Source organism: Triturus cristatus, chromosome 9, assembly GCF_964204655.1.
Source record: "Triturus cristatus chromosome 9, aTriCri1.1, whole genome shotgun sequence".
NCBI lineage: Eukaryota > Metazoa > Chordata > Amphibia > Caudata > Salamandridae > Triturus > Triturus cristatus.
This window is the reverse complement of record NC_140592.1, coordinates 485160030-485176117: the sequence shown is the minus strand read 5'-3', so window position 1 is coordinate 485176117 and position 16088 is coordinate 485160030. Positions and strand designations below refer to the sequence as shown.

The 16088-nt window shown below is 40.6% G+C and overlaps 1 protein-coding gene across 1 annotated transcript in view; it reads right to left on the bottom strand.

The window, feature by feature from the left end:
• The window catches only part of BBS1 (Bardet-Biedl syndrome 1), an 843521-nt gene that overhangs the window by 756323 nt on the left and 71110 nt on the right, over nucleotides 1-16088 (bottom strand). Inside the window, exons 5-6 of the mRNA XM_085625445.1 lie at nucleotides 8433-8479; nucleotides 7901-7939 (exon numbers count right to left, since the gene is read on the bottom strand). Of these exons, the coding sequence (XP_085481571.1) occupies nucleotides 7901-7939; nucleotides 8433-8479 (86 nt within the window). The remainder of the gene's footprint in view (nucleotides 1-7900; nucleotides 7940-8432; nucleotides 8480-16088) is intronic.

The following is a 16088-nucleotide window of genomic DNA, read 5'->3' as shown; positions in this document are numbered from 1 at the left end:
GACAGAATCTCTACACTGTGCACCTCTCAGCAAAAACAAAGAATGGAAAATGTTCCCTTTCATTTTCCACACATATACATGTAAACATCAAATCACAATCCTTCACACAAACTCAAAAACAAACACACATTTCTATTGGTTAAACATTTCAACCCTTTCCAACTGAAATACATTTCAACCCTTCCCCCAATCTGCCTTCTGCCTGTAACCATAGAAACAGGTCATGGAACACTGCACTCTGCTCACTGGTCACAAGTTCAGCACACAATGTTACTAAACAAGACAGGAAGTGTGCTTGACTTTTCAACATATCAGCTTATCATATTTAATGTTCCTTACAATCTATTTTTGTTAACCAATAAGAATCGTACCTTTAAAAAACTGAAATATACACCCTACCTTTCAGTGTAGAAAGTAGTCATACAACCAATGATTTCTTGTCTTTTTTCAAAAAACATTGCCGTGGATCCGCGCACCCAACACGTGAGAATCCGTGCACCCAACGCGTTTGGATGCGCGCACCGTGCGTGTATTTCGCCGTTTAAAAAAAAAAGAAAAAGGGGGGCCTCTGGGGGTCCCTTGTGGGACCCCCTAAGCACCTCTAGAGGGTCAGAGTATTTCCACTCTGCCCCCTTTATATGTTTTACACACTTATTCCCCTTGCTTCTTCAGCCTCGCTTCTACCGAGGCAGAAAATGGCCGCCAACAGTTCCTGGTTTCGAATGTAGAGAGACACTCGACAGCCAATTAGCATTCAGCGCGCGATCGGGAGGGTGCGCACTCGGTTCGGGGAGGGTGCGCTTACGGTGCGGGTAGGGTCCGCGGATCCTCCCCGGCCATAGATATCACTAACTTTTTTACCCTCATTTTCTCAGGAACTACTGAACAGATTCACACCATTTATGCAAAAGGCACGAGTCTGAACTGAGGACTACCTCTTTGCCAAATTTGGTGTCATTCCGTTCAGCGGTTCGGGCTGTAGCTGCGACAACAGATCCTATGGGAAATTGCATGGGGAAAACGCGTTTTGGGACACCCCTTTTTCCTCGGCCCCCGCTTGACGAATCACCACAAAACGTTCAGGGTAGGAGCGGAGTGGAGCTGGCCAAAAGTTTGGAAAATTCCGCGAGGATTGATCAACCGGCGCCAGACTTATTGGGAATAGAATGTTGCGGATTTCCTATGGAAAATAGGTCCTAACTATAGATAATGTATGTGTGTGTATATATATATATATATATATATATATATATATATATGTACATACATATATATATATATATATAAACATATATATATAATATGCATATCTATATAAATACAAATATAAATGCATGCATACATATACATATATGCATACATATGCATGTTATGTACATGAAAGTTTGAGAAACACTAATAAGTTCAAAGTTAAAAAGCCACCTAATTACAAACAGAATTGCTTTAACTTAAACGAGGGCGAGACCTATTGCATTTTCAATGCTTGTTTACTTTCCTTCCATCAAGAAGGCATTCAGATGTGTCACACATTTGCCATAAATTCGGAATGGTAGCACTCTAGTTGCTCATTAGATCACTGTAGTAAAGCTACTGCTCACCAGGGAAGCCTGCTGCTGGTATTCAAAGGGCATGTTTCAGTCTGCATGTTAGAATTTTTTAATGAAATAGAAGAGGATTTGAGAAGTCAAAATGTGCCCTAATTTTTCTTTCTGCAGCACTAATCATAATTTCTATGGCAAAATGAACCCCCTCATTTTGTTCCTTTGCAAATTAAATGTTTTAAGTGTTACCACTTTATTCCAATCAAGATGGCGTCAGGTGTTCCATACTTTTGTCATAAGTAAGACTGTTAGCGCTCGAGTTGTTCTTTAGAACACTCTGGGACATTCTGTCATTGGGCTATACTTGGGCTACATCTGGGTGATATTTGTGCTACATTTGGGCTCTTTTGTCTCTGATGGCCATCTTGGGAGACTTATTTGTTATGAAGTTTACTAATTTCCTCATTTACTACAGTCTCCTCAGTAGGAAATACTTTGTTTTTTACTTTGATTCCATCAAGAAGGCATTCAGATGTGTCACACATCTGCCATAAATTCAGAATGTTAGCACTCTAGTTGCTCATTAGATCACCGTAGTAAAGCTACTGCTCACCAGGGAAGTCTGCTGCTGGTATTGAAAGTGGATGTTTCAGTCTGCATGTTAGAATTTTTTAATGAAATAGAAGAGGATTTGAGAAGTCACTCAAAATGTGCTCTAATTTTTCTTTCTGCAGCACTAATTATACTTTCTATGGCAAAATGAACCCCCTCATTTTGTTCCTTTTTAAATTAAATGTTTTAAGAGTTACCACTTTATTCCAATCAAGATGGCTTCAGGTGTGCCATACGTGTGTCATAAGTAGGAGTGTTAGCGCTCTAGTTGTTCTTTAGAACACTGGGAAGCTTCAGTATAACACAAAGGAATAAACTGACAGTCTCTGCCCTTGTTGGATGTACATGTTTTACTGAGAATGTCAGACTTCATTCTCACATGACTGAGAAAGATAATGTGAATTTACAGAAAATATGCTCTCAGTTTAGCTTATAGATCACCTTCCAAACCCCTGTGGGAAATCATGAGAAAATAGTTTTCTCTCAAACATGATTCATGATATCCCAGCAGAAGGCTTTTTCACATGGTAAAATTACCTTAGAACACACCACAATTCCTAAAATGAGTATGGTACCATCAACAAATGATTTATAATGTAACTAAAGTTTTAAAACCTTCTATTAACTGCAATGCTTTTTAATGAGGTGCTATCATGTATATTGGTCCCAAGATGGCTGCCAACACTTCTTGGATGAAGTGCTGACAGCCAATCAGATCTCACGATGAGATGTGTGGTTAAGCTCCGCCCAGATAGATCTATGATTTTACTTTTGATCTTCTCAGCAACTACTGAACAAATTTACACCATTTAACCAAAAGGCACGAGTGTGAACCAAGGGCTACCTCTTTGCCAAATTTCGTGTAATTCCGTTCAGCATTTTGGGCTGCAGCTGCGATTAACGGTTCCTATGGAAAATTGCATGGGGAAAACACGTTTTGGGACCCCCCTTTTTTCTCGGCCCCCGCTTGACGAATCACCCCGAGACTTTCAGGATAGGAGCGGACCGGAGTGCCCCACCAGTTTTGAAAATGTCGTGAAGATTCGTCAACCTGCGCCAAAGTTATTCCAAATAGAATGTTGCGGATTTCCAATGGATAATAGGTCCTAACTATAACTACCTACTGGCGATCGCCAGTAGGTAATATATAATATACACACACACCTGTAACATATAGTAGTCCAAAAAAAAAAGATCACCATTTCCATAAAGTCTACCCAAGACACTAAATCTCACACATTGTAATGCACCAGGCTGTCAGTAGTGCCATTGACTAATTTAACAGTAAAGGTACAGGTAAAAGTAAAGGCAAATTCAAGGGATTTGTGCTTTAAAATGCCCTTTATTTTTCAGTGTCATAGACCAGTGAAGATTTAACCTATATATTGTGAAAACAATCGAAGACAAAAGGGCTTCAACAGTTCTTAATTGCATTTTCCCCCTCATTATGAGCCTTTGTCTTTCAATTGAACCCATAACTGCAGAGCGGGGAAAACAGATTAAGGACCACTGATGAGGACGTCAACCATTGACTGGTATAGAAGTAGCTGGCGCAATGTGTCCATTATAAAGTAACACAATAGCCAAAGAAATGGGCAGACTAAGCAATAGAGCAAGGGGAGAGGAGTTGGCCTAACGGCTAGGGCAGTCTACCTCGAATCTGGGGAATCAGGTTCGAGTCTCGACAATGATGCTGAACATCCTGTGATTCTGGGCAAATCACTTATTCTCCCTATGACTAACAAAAATGAATGTGTCCTCATGTAACATAACTGGTGCTATGTAAAGCGCTCTGATACCAGATTCGGGTCAAGTTCGCACTATATAAAACTCAGTAAAGAAAAAAAAAATAGATATATTGAGGACTCCACTAAGGGTGGAGCAGACAGAAAAATGTTATTGATGCGGACAAAAATTCAGATAAGGTAAATTTATCATTTAAGGGAATACCAATAGTATCCTTTCATTGAATAGACTGGAGAATAGGTTGCGTAATAGATATGTTGCAAGACAGTAACAAGTTAAATCTTAGTCCCAGACAAAATCTATATGTGGCATTTATGACAATTATGCCTATCTGTGATGAGGAGATGTGGCTGAACAGCCGGAGCTGCTGACTTTGGAACAAAGGAACCAGAATCAGGCCCCTGCATTGGCTCAACATCCAGTGATTCTGGGCAGATCACTTAATCTACCTGTGCCTGGAAAAAAAAGATTAAAAAAATAAAAGAACCAAAGGAAAAACTGATTGAAAGGGGGAATGAGTCGCAAAGCTGCAAGTCCATGTTATTCCCAAATTCATTCTTGAAAACTTCGAATGGGGAGCAAAAAATGTTTTAGAGTAAAACCACATCCATATGGTAATGGTATATCCCCGGGGGGTTGTTTTGGTGCCTGCAGAAATCACGGGGTCAGAATAAACCTGTTACAATGCATAAAAGCTGATTTTCTTTCTGTAAATCATTTCAAATGCGATGGGAAAATGTACTTTTTTCACAATGCACCTGTGGTCAATTTGAGGCGATACCAGTGCTTCAAAGAAAGTTCTAACATAGGTACATACTGCTCGTCTGTACTTGGAAATTCTAATGTATGTACTACACAATTTGTGGTAATACTAATCCTGCATTAGTAATTTTCAGTGCCAGACGGGAGAAGCCACTCTTCTATCGACAACTGCCCAAGACACCTTGCTCTGTAGTGGTCAGTAGAACCAAATTGAAAATAGGAAGACAAACCTGCATTCGTAGACATTTCTAGGGTTTATTCAATTTGAAATAATTGTACAATTTCCAAAGAAAATATAGCATATAATATTGATCACTGAAATTGCTCAAGCACCTCCGACGCTGACTAGCATGAAGCGTCTAATCACTCATATTACTTCAATTAAAACATGAAAAAGTACATTATTAACTTTAGTCAAAAGAAAAACACAGGCTGAAGAATTGAAGAAGTTGCAGAGCACCTGATGTCGCTTTATACCGGTGCGAATAAAGAGGCTAGAACATGCAGCACCTTCCTTCGTGCAAGTCAAGAGAAAATTAACTGATCAAATTCATCGTTGATGAAAGCATCAAAATCTGCATGTTTAGCTCCATTTTAGGGCAATGCTTGCAATAGGAAAATGGAATGCATCTGGTAAATTTCCAGTGCACTAGTAATCATCAAACCTTAGTTTTTGATCAACTCCTTTACAACTGATTGGGGACGTCTGTGCCAGCAGCACTGAGACAATGCTATGTGCCCTTTCACACAAAGCATTCAAAGGCAAGAGTTCTTCAGTCATCCCAGCTTGTAAATAGCAAAAGAAAGTCATATTTCAGATGCAGTGGCCCATCATCTTTCTGAAGTCCCGGTGCAAATGCATCTACTACGGTAAGGATAGTTCAGCATTTGGACTCCACCTACACCACAGGGATGGGAGAATGTTGCTTGGAAGATGCTGTCTTTTTAGAGGTCCCATCTAGAGACTCCCGACAAACTTCTTTGTTTGACCACCTGCAGTTCTGCCATCAGTAGGAGAAGCTCTCCATATATTTACCAAGGGAGGATGCTGGCAAGTGTTGTGAAAAAGCAAGAGCAACAAACAGCACCTAAATCACCATGGCATTTTCTTTCTTACTATGTCATTCTGGTTATAGCTGCCTTCACACTGGCTGTGAGCTCGATTGTACAGCCCCAAAATTTAGTCCGGGAAAGACAGGAAACCGTTTGAGAGAATCCCCTATCCAAAGGCTGCAGCTGCGGAAAAATAGATGTATCCAGTGAGTAATGTTGCTAAATGAATTAGGGGCAGCCCAAGTAGGTACCCAAGAAACCCAAAATAGTTCAGCAATGTGCATATGCTTCTGGAAAGCTACTAATGCGGCCATAGGTCTAGTGGAATGAGCATGAGGTTTCAGAGGTGTCAGAACACATCTTTTGTGGTGAGTTTAAGATAAGAGTGGAACAATCCTTGATGCAATAGTTGCCTTTGCTATCTGGGGTAAGAGCAGCATAAGTGATGAAAAGAGGGCCAACGTAGAAAAAGCACCACTATTTTTAAAATAAAATTAGGGCTTAGAAATAGTCAGATTGTGCGGTGTTTCCTCAGTTGAGAACACATGAGTCTCGGTTGAATAGCCGGAAGAGTTACTTATTGATTAAGATTAAATTCTATCAAAACTATTATTCAGTTCAGTTCAGAAAACTTGATTTCGGCTGTTATGACCATAAAAGTATATGTGCAATATAATACATTTCATTTGAAGATAAAATAATTAAAAGGGAATCCATTCAACTCATAAAGATGCATGTACATCACATGAATATAGCATATAAGCAGTCTGCGTTACGACCAGCCCAAATCCAGAAACCTCATTAAAGTGCATGTGGAATATATATACAATACGGAAAACAATAAGAAGGAGCGGTAAGTACAGTGCAATCCACGAAAGCACGAGCCCCTGCCCGCTGGCCCTCCATTACGATAGCTTTTATAAAGTGCTTGTGCCTGACATATAATCTGATTATATAGGCATACACCCTAGCCCATAAACTCAAAACTATTATTAATAAAAGAGGGGACTATTCATAGCACTGCATTTTCTTTATGGAAAACTAAATATGCCTTCTACAAGAAGTTTGCTTGATGCTCAATATGTTTCTTACTGAGGCAGTAGCAACCAAAAAAGCAGTTTTCCCTGTAAGGAAGACAAATGCCACAACATCCCATAAGCTCAACTGATTTGTACAACAAGGAGGCAGGGACAAGTCAAACAGATATAAATGAAGCAGTGAGATAGAAGAAGACTCTTAAAGTGTCTTCTACCCACCCAGTTTCCAAATAAAAAATGTCTCAGGGTCTATTAAAATCATTAGGGAAAACAGAGGTAAAGTTTGCAGGCTTTACCTATGATCCCTGACCCAGTCAGATGAATCTTGAAAGGCAAGTGAACTATACAGGAATGCCTCTAAATGGTTAAGGGAATGTAGACAAGCCAAGTGACAAAAGCAAAGCCTTTCGCTCTTATACTAGTGCCTTGTAGCGTCTTTCGTGACTGCAAAATCTGATTTCGACATTCCCTGTTATAATCATTATAGCAGTGGTAATACTTGTTTGTAGGAGGTTGATAATCCCCACAGATTCCAGTACTTTCCCCTCACAGAACTGTGAGGAAAATGTGTGCTAAAGCCAAAGTTTGAGGATTGCGCAGATTTCTGGGAAAGAAAAACGTAGCAAGATCCAAGCAATCTACAACTTCCTGGCTTTGTCTGGGTCTCTAGGTTTCAGAAGTGCCCAGGGTTCATAGAGTTCCAGGATTGCCAGCTGACCCAGAGCCCAAACAGTGCTGCTATTCCCCTTCTGTGGGGTGGAGGGGCAATCAGACTGTATTGTCTTGCCACTTTTGGGGTAAGGTCATAGCCCGATGTCAAGGCGAGTTGCCCCCAGCCATTTTGGTTTTCATGCCAACAAGTACATAGTATCCAGTGCTCTGGGGAGCAAGGGGGATAGAGGCAGATTGGTGGTACACACACCCTAGATGGTTGTGCCCTGGGTGTCGGGAACTTACCAATGCCATGGGGAGCCTCATTGATAGTCTCATTTAGAGGCAGTGGCTAAACCCAAAAAAGTGAGGCAACAGGATGTCAATCATGTGGTACCCATGATCAGTCACATACAAAATGAGGAACTAAATTCGGAAGCCAAGTTGTATCTTTCATAGTAATTAAGAAAATTCGAGATTAACTAAAGCAATACTCACCGTAAAGATCGCACAGACAGTGGGATTTCAGCTTTACCTCTGCAAAGAAAGACCAAAGAACATACAAATTTAAAGAAACATAGTCACCACTGACAACTGCGTTTCAACAACAATTTCTGAGAAACCTTTAGATAACATATATAATATTAAGGATTAGTTGGACAGAAAATGTTGCTGCAGGAGATCTTGAGATGGATTGCAGATGCAAGTAATGATCCAACAAAGTAGGCATTTAAATTCAAGGCGTCAGAATTAGGTGCGTTGGAAAAGTTGTGACGCAGGGATCCATGCACTTTTCAACCAAATTGTATTCACCTTTGCAAAAAATTTAATATTTTCAGAACTGTTAATGGATGTTTTGACAACATTTAAAACTGATTAGGGCATTTCTGTGAATATCTATGTTGTCTTTGTGAGCTCATCGGAAAAACGGACACTATGGTTCGCTGGCCTGCGCCTTTAGTAGAATTTGGTGCAAAATAGATGCAATATTAAAAGCCGTTATCTGATCAGCACATGTACAGGCTCCTACCGGATTCCTTCCAGCATCTCCTTCAATGTCAGTGGATCAATTTTATCCTGCAAGATGAAAAAAAACAGCACAGCATCAGCATTGGCAAACTAGAGCACATTAACGCAGCAGCGCTAAATAAAGGGCAATGATAAGAAGGATGCTACAAACATTTGTTTATTCCCAAGCTGGTCACTTCTCAATCACACAATAGAGGAACTCTTTGGAAGGGTTGTTATCTAATGATCGATGGTTGGGTGGCGGCAGTAAAGTATAGGTATCTTTCGCTCGGGTGTGTACCATGCAATGAAGGAAAGGGTGGCGAAAGAAAAGATAATACAGATGATCATCTCTGACCATCCACTCTTGTGTGAACTAAGGACTGGTCTAGACAAGTAATGAGAGAGACAGAACTCTGGATATTCTGCAGATGCCGGACCATGCAATACGGTGAAACCAGAGGGAGAGAGCATAGGAAGATGCTAGAGCTCTGTGCAAAAAAAGAAGTGAATGAATAAGATGCTGGGTGATTTGTGCATCAGAGATCAAGTCAGCAGTGTTAGGTTGGGAGTGAGTCTCTTAGCAGGCTGTGGGGTCCCTTGGGTGTAGGACCTAAAGGTCAAGCACAAGTGCTAAATACAAGTTGGGTGCCCCACTTCAATGGTATGATGGAATTCATATTTTGACCATTAATTAGTGTCTATCAGCTGTAGATGGTCTACAGGCAGAAGCAAGTAAAAACGTACATCAGCAGCATTTGATCAATTATCTATGGTAAGCAAAAGGATCAAAGAACTCGGCCCAGGAAATAACCCATTTTTGCCTTCCTCATCATCCTACTGCTTCATGAGACGTTCAGAAAAATCTATGCCTAGGATGGAAGGAACATTTGACAGGCTTACTGAGAAGGTGGGAGAATATGAGTCATGGAATATGGCGCTGCAATATACATTAAAAAAAAATCTATGTATTGTAATTTTGAATATTACATAGCATATAATATAGTTCATATCTTCTTGTATTACCGTACATGTTATGCAGAGCCTAATCACAATTTTACTATGTATGTAGCTCTGCAATATATAGTCAATGAAGTGGGACACTCATTCTGCATGTGAACCCTTCAAGTCAAACTGTTGATTTGAAAAGAAGTGAACAAACTCTAACAAGATTGCTAAAAGAAAAACATGAAACTTGTTTGGGAAAAGGAGCAGAGCAATACAGGTGAGAAATTAAAAAGTATCCTTTTAAGCCTTTGATCATAATCTGCAGGTATTCCTTACAGTGGATTCTATTGATTATGGTGTAGGACAGTGTTATATTCTGTAGTCAATGTTAAGTGAGCCTGAGTTATTTCTTTGTTCCTTGTAATATGTGTGTGATGTCAGCTTATGATGTCACAGTTAGAATGTTATAATTCAAGTGTTCAGTCTGACAGATGCTGGAGTTGGTTGGCAGTTCAAGAGCTGTGTAGTTCTGCTATCTCAATAAATTCACTTTATTTCAACTGGACCTCGAGTGAATTACTACAGAAATTTGGCGACGAGTTGACTACACAGCAGAACCCACGAGGATCTATTATCAAATCTATAATTTAATCGAACATTTCGTTTTTTAATCAAGACCTTCCAGCTTTTCAAATTTCAAAATTCAGCTTTACCTGCACGGTGGATTTCCATACTTCATCTAATACTGCTGACATATCGAAGTAATTGTTTCCTGATTTCTTGCGATCCTGGATCTTAATTCCTGATTTACGATCTGTTACTTCAGGAGAGGGCAAGCTTCTGCTGTCTGCTGTCCTCATTCTCACCATCTCCAAAAGACCAGTACCAGTGATATCTCTAAAGGACTAGGACCTGTGAGTATCCCTTGAGTTTTTTTTCATCTGGAGGTGTGCGTGACATTTTGGATCTATCTCTATACCTGCGCTTGGTTAGAAAGAAGCCTGTTTAGAAAGGCTGTTTCTGTTTTCTCGTAACCTTGCGTTACCAATTTGGCAGTGTTTTATCATGCTCAGTGTTGGAAGACAATTTGGGAGCGCTAACGTTTGTTTCGTGTGAGCCATTTCAGCGTGTCCAGACCGAGCAAGTTGTGTAGTTTTGAATCCGCTGCAACGTTTGCTTCTCGTGTCGTCCATTCTTCACATCGAGTTTTACGCGCGCATGTGCACGAGTGTTTACTCGAGCTGTTTACACGCGCACCATGTTGTAGCTTTCACTGGAGCATGCGCTTGAAATACCTACGTCATAGAGCACCCTGGAAACATCGTGGTTGTGGTGTTTCCCAGACAACCGTATCCAGGACAACGAACGTCACAAAGCACGTCTTTTAGTATTGAAGTTCCAAAGTACCCTGGAAACATTGTTGCGGCTGCGGCAACAGCGTCCGTCGACATCCAGCTGACTGGGAACGTCACAGAGCACGTCTTCAAATCATTGAGTTGGTTATTTTTTTCATGACAGTCTTCTTGAGGCATTTGTCTCAACCACGCTCATTGGCTGACTACGCGAATATCACAGAGCTAGCGCAGAAACTATGGAAGCTTGATTGTTTCTGTTATTTTGTGCCAACCACGTGTGAATTTTGTTTTGGTTATCACACGCGCTAAGGATTACTTTGCCAACCATTTGACTGCAATGTTTACATGCAAAGTTTTTTCATTCTGTTTATGTTAACTGTCAAATAACTTATTTTCTTCTTTAAACAGGTTTCAATTCACTGTTAGTTATTGCATTCAAGAAGAAAATATTTTGTTTAATTTTAATGTTTACATTTACAGGTTTGGTGGAATTCTCCAAATTGTTTCTTATATGCATTCCGGTGTTTGTGTAACTAATTTTTAACATGTCAAGTATGCAGGCTATCAATGCTCCTCCTGCCTTTTTGGAAACTCCTGGTGAACCTCCTGTCAAATGGGATGTCTGGTTCGATGCTTTCGAGACTTATTTGGGTGCAATAGGGGCACTACGTTATCGTCCTGAAAGGAAAAAGTATTTACTTTTACACTCCTTAGGATTTGAGGGTAGATCAATATTTAAACATCTACCTGAGTTACCAGACAATGGGGAGGAGTTAGATGAATATCATATTACGGTAGCCAAACTAAAGACCCGCTTTGACAAACAACCCAGTTTGATTGTGTTAAGGCATAAATTCTTCAAGCGTAAGCAGGCTGAAAGTGAGGATGTAGATGGGTACATCTCTATTCTTAGGAAATTGGCCTCAGTTTGTTGTTTTGAAAACTTCTCAGAACAACTTATTCGCGATCAATTTGTATGTCATGGGAAAGACAAACACATCAGGCAGAAACTGCTTTCCATGGACAATCCTACTCTTGATGAAACTATCAAGATTGCTAAAAGTATCGAGACTTCCCAGGTGTCACTAAAAGAGCTTGATGATAAACCAGTTGAAAAAGTCAGTTTTGTTGGTGGTGTAAAGAAGGATAAGGGGAAAGTTGGGAAAAATGTCTCAAAGAATTTTACTAATAGCAAATCAGATTCTGTTATACCTAACAATGTTTGTTTGCGATGTGGTAATGCATCACACATCAAGGGTGGGAAATGTCCAGCTTTGAATTCTATGTGTAATTATTGTAAGAAAATGGGTCATTTTGCATCTGTTTGCCTCAAGAAGAAATTTCAGAAAAAATCGATAGCATGTGTGGTGGAGTCTGCTGACGAGACAGATGAAGATGTTATCTCTGTTGTTCATGACGCATGTGCTGTCGATGAAACACATATACCTTTAACGGGTGATCCTTCATCTTGTGTTGACCCAATAGTCGAAATAGTTGTGGGTGATAAGAAGCTTAACCTTCTTGTAGATTCTGGTGCTAGAATCACAATGATTACCCAGAAGCTATTTCATGAAACTTGGGGAGACAGAGATTTGTTCCCTCCTGATAGATCTCCAGTCTCGTATGAAGGACGGAAGATTGATTTGCTAGGTTTTATTGAAGATTTCTTAAGTTTTGAGGGAAGAAAGATAAGGGGTAAAATCTATGTGGCAGTTAAGGGTTTGAATATCTTAGGGTGGTTTCACCAAGGTCTTTTTGGCATGATTTTAAGACCAGGAGCTAAAGAGCAAGTGTTGCTTGTCACTTCCGATGGAGTGTGTACTAAGTGGAAAAATGAATTTCCTTCAGTCTTTAGCGACAAACTAGGCAAAATCCCTGGTTTCAAACATAAAATCATTGTCAAGGATGGAGCTATCCCAGTAAAGCACAAACTCAGAGGGGTTCCTTTTAGTGTTCGTGAAGATCTTAACAAAGAACTTCAGACACTCTGTGAGAAGGGTATTATCGAACCCACGGAGTCCTCTCTTTGGTTGTCTCCTTTGGTTGTCGCTCGTAAGAGGGACGGACAATTGCGTGTGTGTGTGGACCTTAGGTCACTCAACAAAGAGATTTGGGTTGACTCCCACCCTTTGCCAAGAATCTCCGATTTATTCACTTCCATTAAAGGTGCTAGTGTGTTTTCTAAGCTGGACCTGGCTAGTGCCTATCATCAGATAGAGCTGCATCCTGATTCCTGTGCATTAACAGCTTTTGTGTCTCCAATTGGTACATTTCGGTACCGGAGGATGCCGTTCGGATTAGCCTCCGCGGCATCTGTATTTCAAAGGGTCATGCAAAACATGTTAAAAGGTGTGGAGGGTGTCATTGTCTTTCAAGATGATGTCCTCATTTATGCAAAGGATAATGATTCACATGATTCAATTGTCAGGCAAGTTCTTGAAATCTTCAAGAAGAGCGGAGTAGTACTCAAAACTGAGAAATGTAAATTTTCTTGCAGCGAGGTTGAATACCTTGGGCATCTGTTGACTCAAGAGGGTATCAAGCCTAGGCAGGGATTAATTGATGCAATTTTGGAGGCCCCTGTGCCTGAAGATAAAAAAGGTGTAAAGTCTCTTTTGGGACTCCTAGAGTACTATTCTAAGTTTATTCAAAACTACGCATCAATAGTTAGGCCCATTAGTGACTTGCTGAAGTTTTCAAAGAAGTTTGAGTGGTGTGTCGAGTGTGACCGGGCTTTCAGCAAAGTCAAAGAAATATTAAGGGATAGTGATGCTCTCACCCCATTTGATCCAGATCTATCGTGTTGTGTAACTGTTGATGCCAGTCAGAAGGGTCTGGGTGCAATACTTACACAACAGAATGGAAATGTTGAGAATACCATTGCTTTTGCTTCAAGGGTGCTTAGGAACGCCGAAATGCAGTATTCTGTGATCGAGAGGGAGCTGCTTGCTTGTCTATGGGCTATAGAAAAATATAGACCTTACATTTGGGGTAGACGTTTTAGATTGTTAACGGACCACAAACCGTTAGTTGCCATTTTGTCTGCGGGACCCAGTAAGTGTTGTACTCCAAGAATCACAAGAATGGTTAGCAAACTTCTTCAATATCAGTTTGATATTCGTCATGTTTCTGGAGGAAAGAATGTCAGGGCAGACTTTTTGTCTCGTTTTCCTCAGAGCAGTGGACACAGTGAGGGGACAAGTTTTCAAGATCTAAATGATGAGGATAATGAGGATTGTTTGGTAGCTTCAATAGATATCCCGGTCCTTGCTGTTGGCTCTGAGTCTGATTGGAGGACAGCATTGTTGGATGATTGTCTTCTTCAAAAAGTGTGCCAGTTTGTCAAGGATGGGTGGCCGAGTGAGAAATCGTTGTCTGCAGTGTTACAACCGTACTGGAAAGTTGAGTCTGAGATTTCAGTAGAAGACGGATTATTGATGAGATGTGACAAGCTCATTCCACCTCATTCCTTGAGGGTCAACATTATTAAAGAGGCCCACGAGGGACACCTGGGCATCACTCTTACTAAACGTAGAGTTCGTCAGGATTTTTGGTGGCCCAGGATGGATGTTGAGGTTTCCACTATAGTTGAAAACTGCTTGGTTTGTCAGACTTCTGAGAAGAGTTTGAAGGTTTCAACTCCACCTTTACACCCCATTGAATGTCCTTCGGGACCTTGGGTCAAGGTGGGTATTGATATCATGGGGCCGTATGATATTCTTCCTTTGGGCATGAAATACATTTTTGTTGTAATGGACTATGCGTCCAAGTGGCCTGAGATTAAGGTTGTCAGGGAAGCTAATTCTTCATCTCTGGTCAAATTTCTCAAGGACATATTTTTGAGGGAAGGTTTCCCTCAATTCCTGGTTTCTGACAATGGGACACAGTTTTTGAGTGAAGAGTTTGAATCTTTTCTGATGCTCAGTGGGATTAAACATCTCAAAAGCTCACTGTACCATCCACAAACTAATGGTCTCGTTGAGAGAATGAACAGGGTTGTTGGTGATTGTGTCAAGTGGGCTGTTAATGGAAGGCATGATGTGTACAAAGCTCTCGAGAGCATGTTGTGGTTCTATAGAACTACACCACATTCGTCGACGAAGGTTTCTCCATTTGAGTTATTAAGAGGTAGGAAGGCCAATACGAGTTTCCGTCCAGGATGGATGGGAAAGTGGGTGGACTCATTGTGTGATGTTGAGGTACTCATGAGTAAGGTCAAAACAAATTCTGACAATACTCAAGAAAAAGAGAAAGCATGGTTTGACAAAAAAAAAGGTGTAAAGATGGTCTCTCTTTCTGTGGGAGATTTTGTACGCATTAAAAGTCCTGTACACATCAAGAAGGGATGTTCAAAGTTTGGACATCCGGTCAAGGTCATTCGTATTTATAACAATGCTGCCCAGGTTGAGGGTGGTCATTGGTGGAATTTGTCTAGACTTATTAAAACTAGGTCTAATTTGTCTTCTAAGAAGTTAGGTGCGTCGAGCAAGGTTTTTACCTGTTCTAAGGACACCAGTGGGTCAAGCAAAGTTTATGGTTCTTCCAAAATACTTTCAGGTCAACGTAGGAGGAGTACCAGAATTCGTGTTATTCCTCATAAACTTCGTGACTAGTGTTTTGTTTATTTCTTTTTGTTTTGTATAGTATGTTTAGTGTTTAGTTTAGTTTGCTAGAAGGAAGGGAGGTATGTTATATTCTGTAGTCAATGTTAAGTGAGCCTGAGTTATTTCTTTGTTCCTTGTAATATGTGTGTGATGTCAGCTTATGATGTCACAGTTAGAATGTTATAATTCAAGTGTTCAGTCTGACAGATGCTGGAGTTGGTTGGCAGTTCAAGAGCTGTGTAGTTCTGCTATCTCAATAAATTCACTTTATTTCAACTGGACCTCGAGTGAATTACTACAGACAGATACTTAAGCAAAAGGACAAGCAAGCTGAAATAAATGTTGCCTTTGCAGCCCAAACTCACAGGCAAGTGAAAAACGCTTATTAAAAAATAAAGAAACAGATATTAGCCTGCACATGGGTAATACAAAAATGTAAACACACTGGAGAGGGAGGGACAAGGAGCAAAATGAAGAAGGTCCTGTACCAAAGCTCCAAAAATATACACAGATACAAAAGGGTAACAGTTCCTAAAATAGAAAGTGGCAGACCCGGTATGGTCTGCTACATAAGAAAGAAAGAATAGAGTCTAAAGATTAGGTTCTGAAGTGTGGGGTGAAGTGAAGACCAGATACTCCTGGGTGGGTGCTTGAAGTGCCCTCACACACCCTTGCAGGTGCAAAGCATCATCATAGGGCGAAGCTCCTCGTGGGGGTGGCGCTGCAGTCCCTCACGGGCCCTCAAAGGAGGGCGCTCTGTCGGAGATCTTT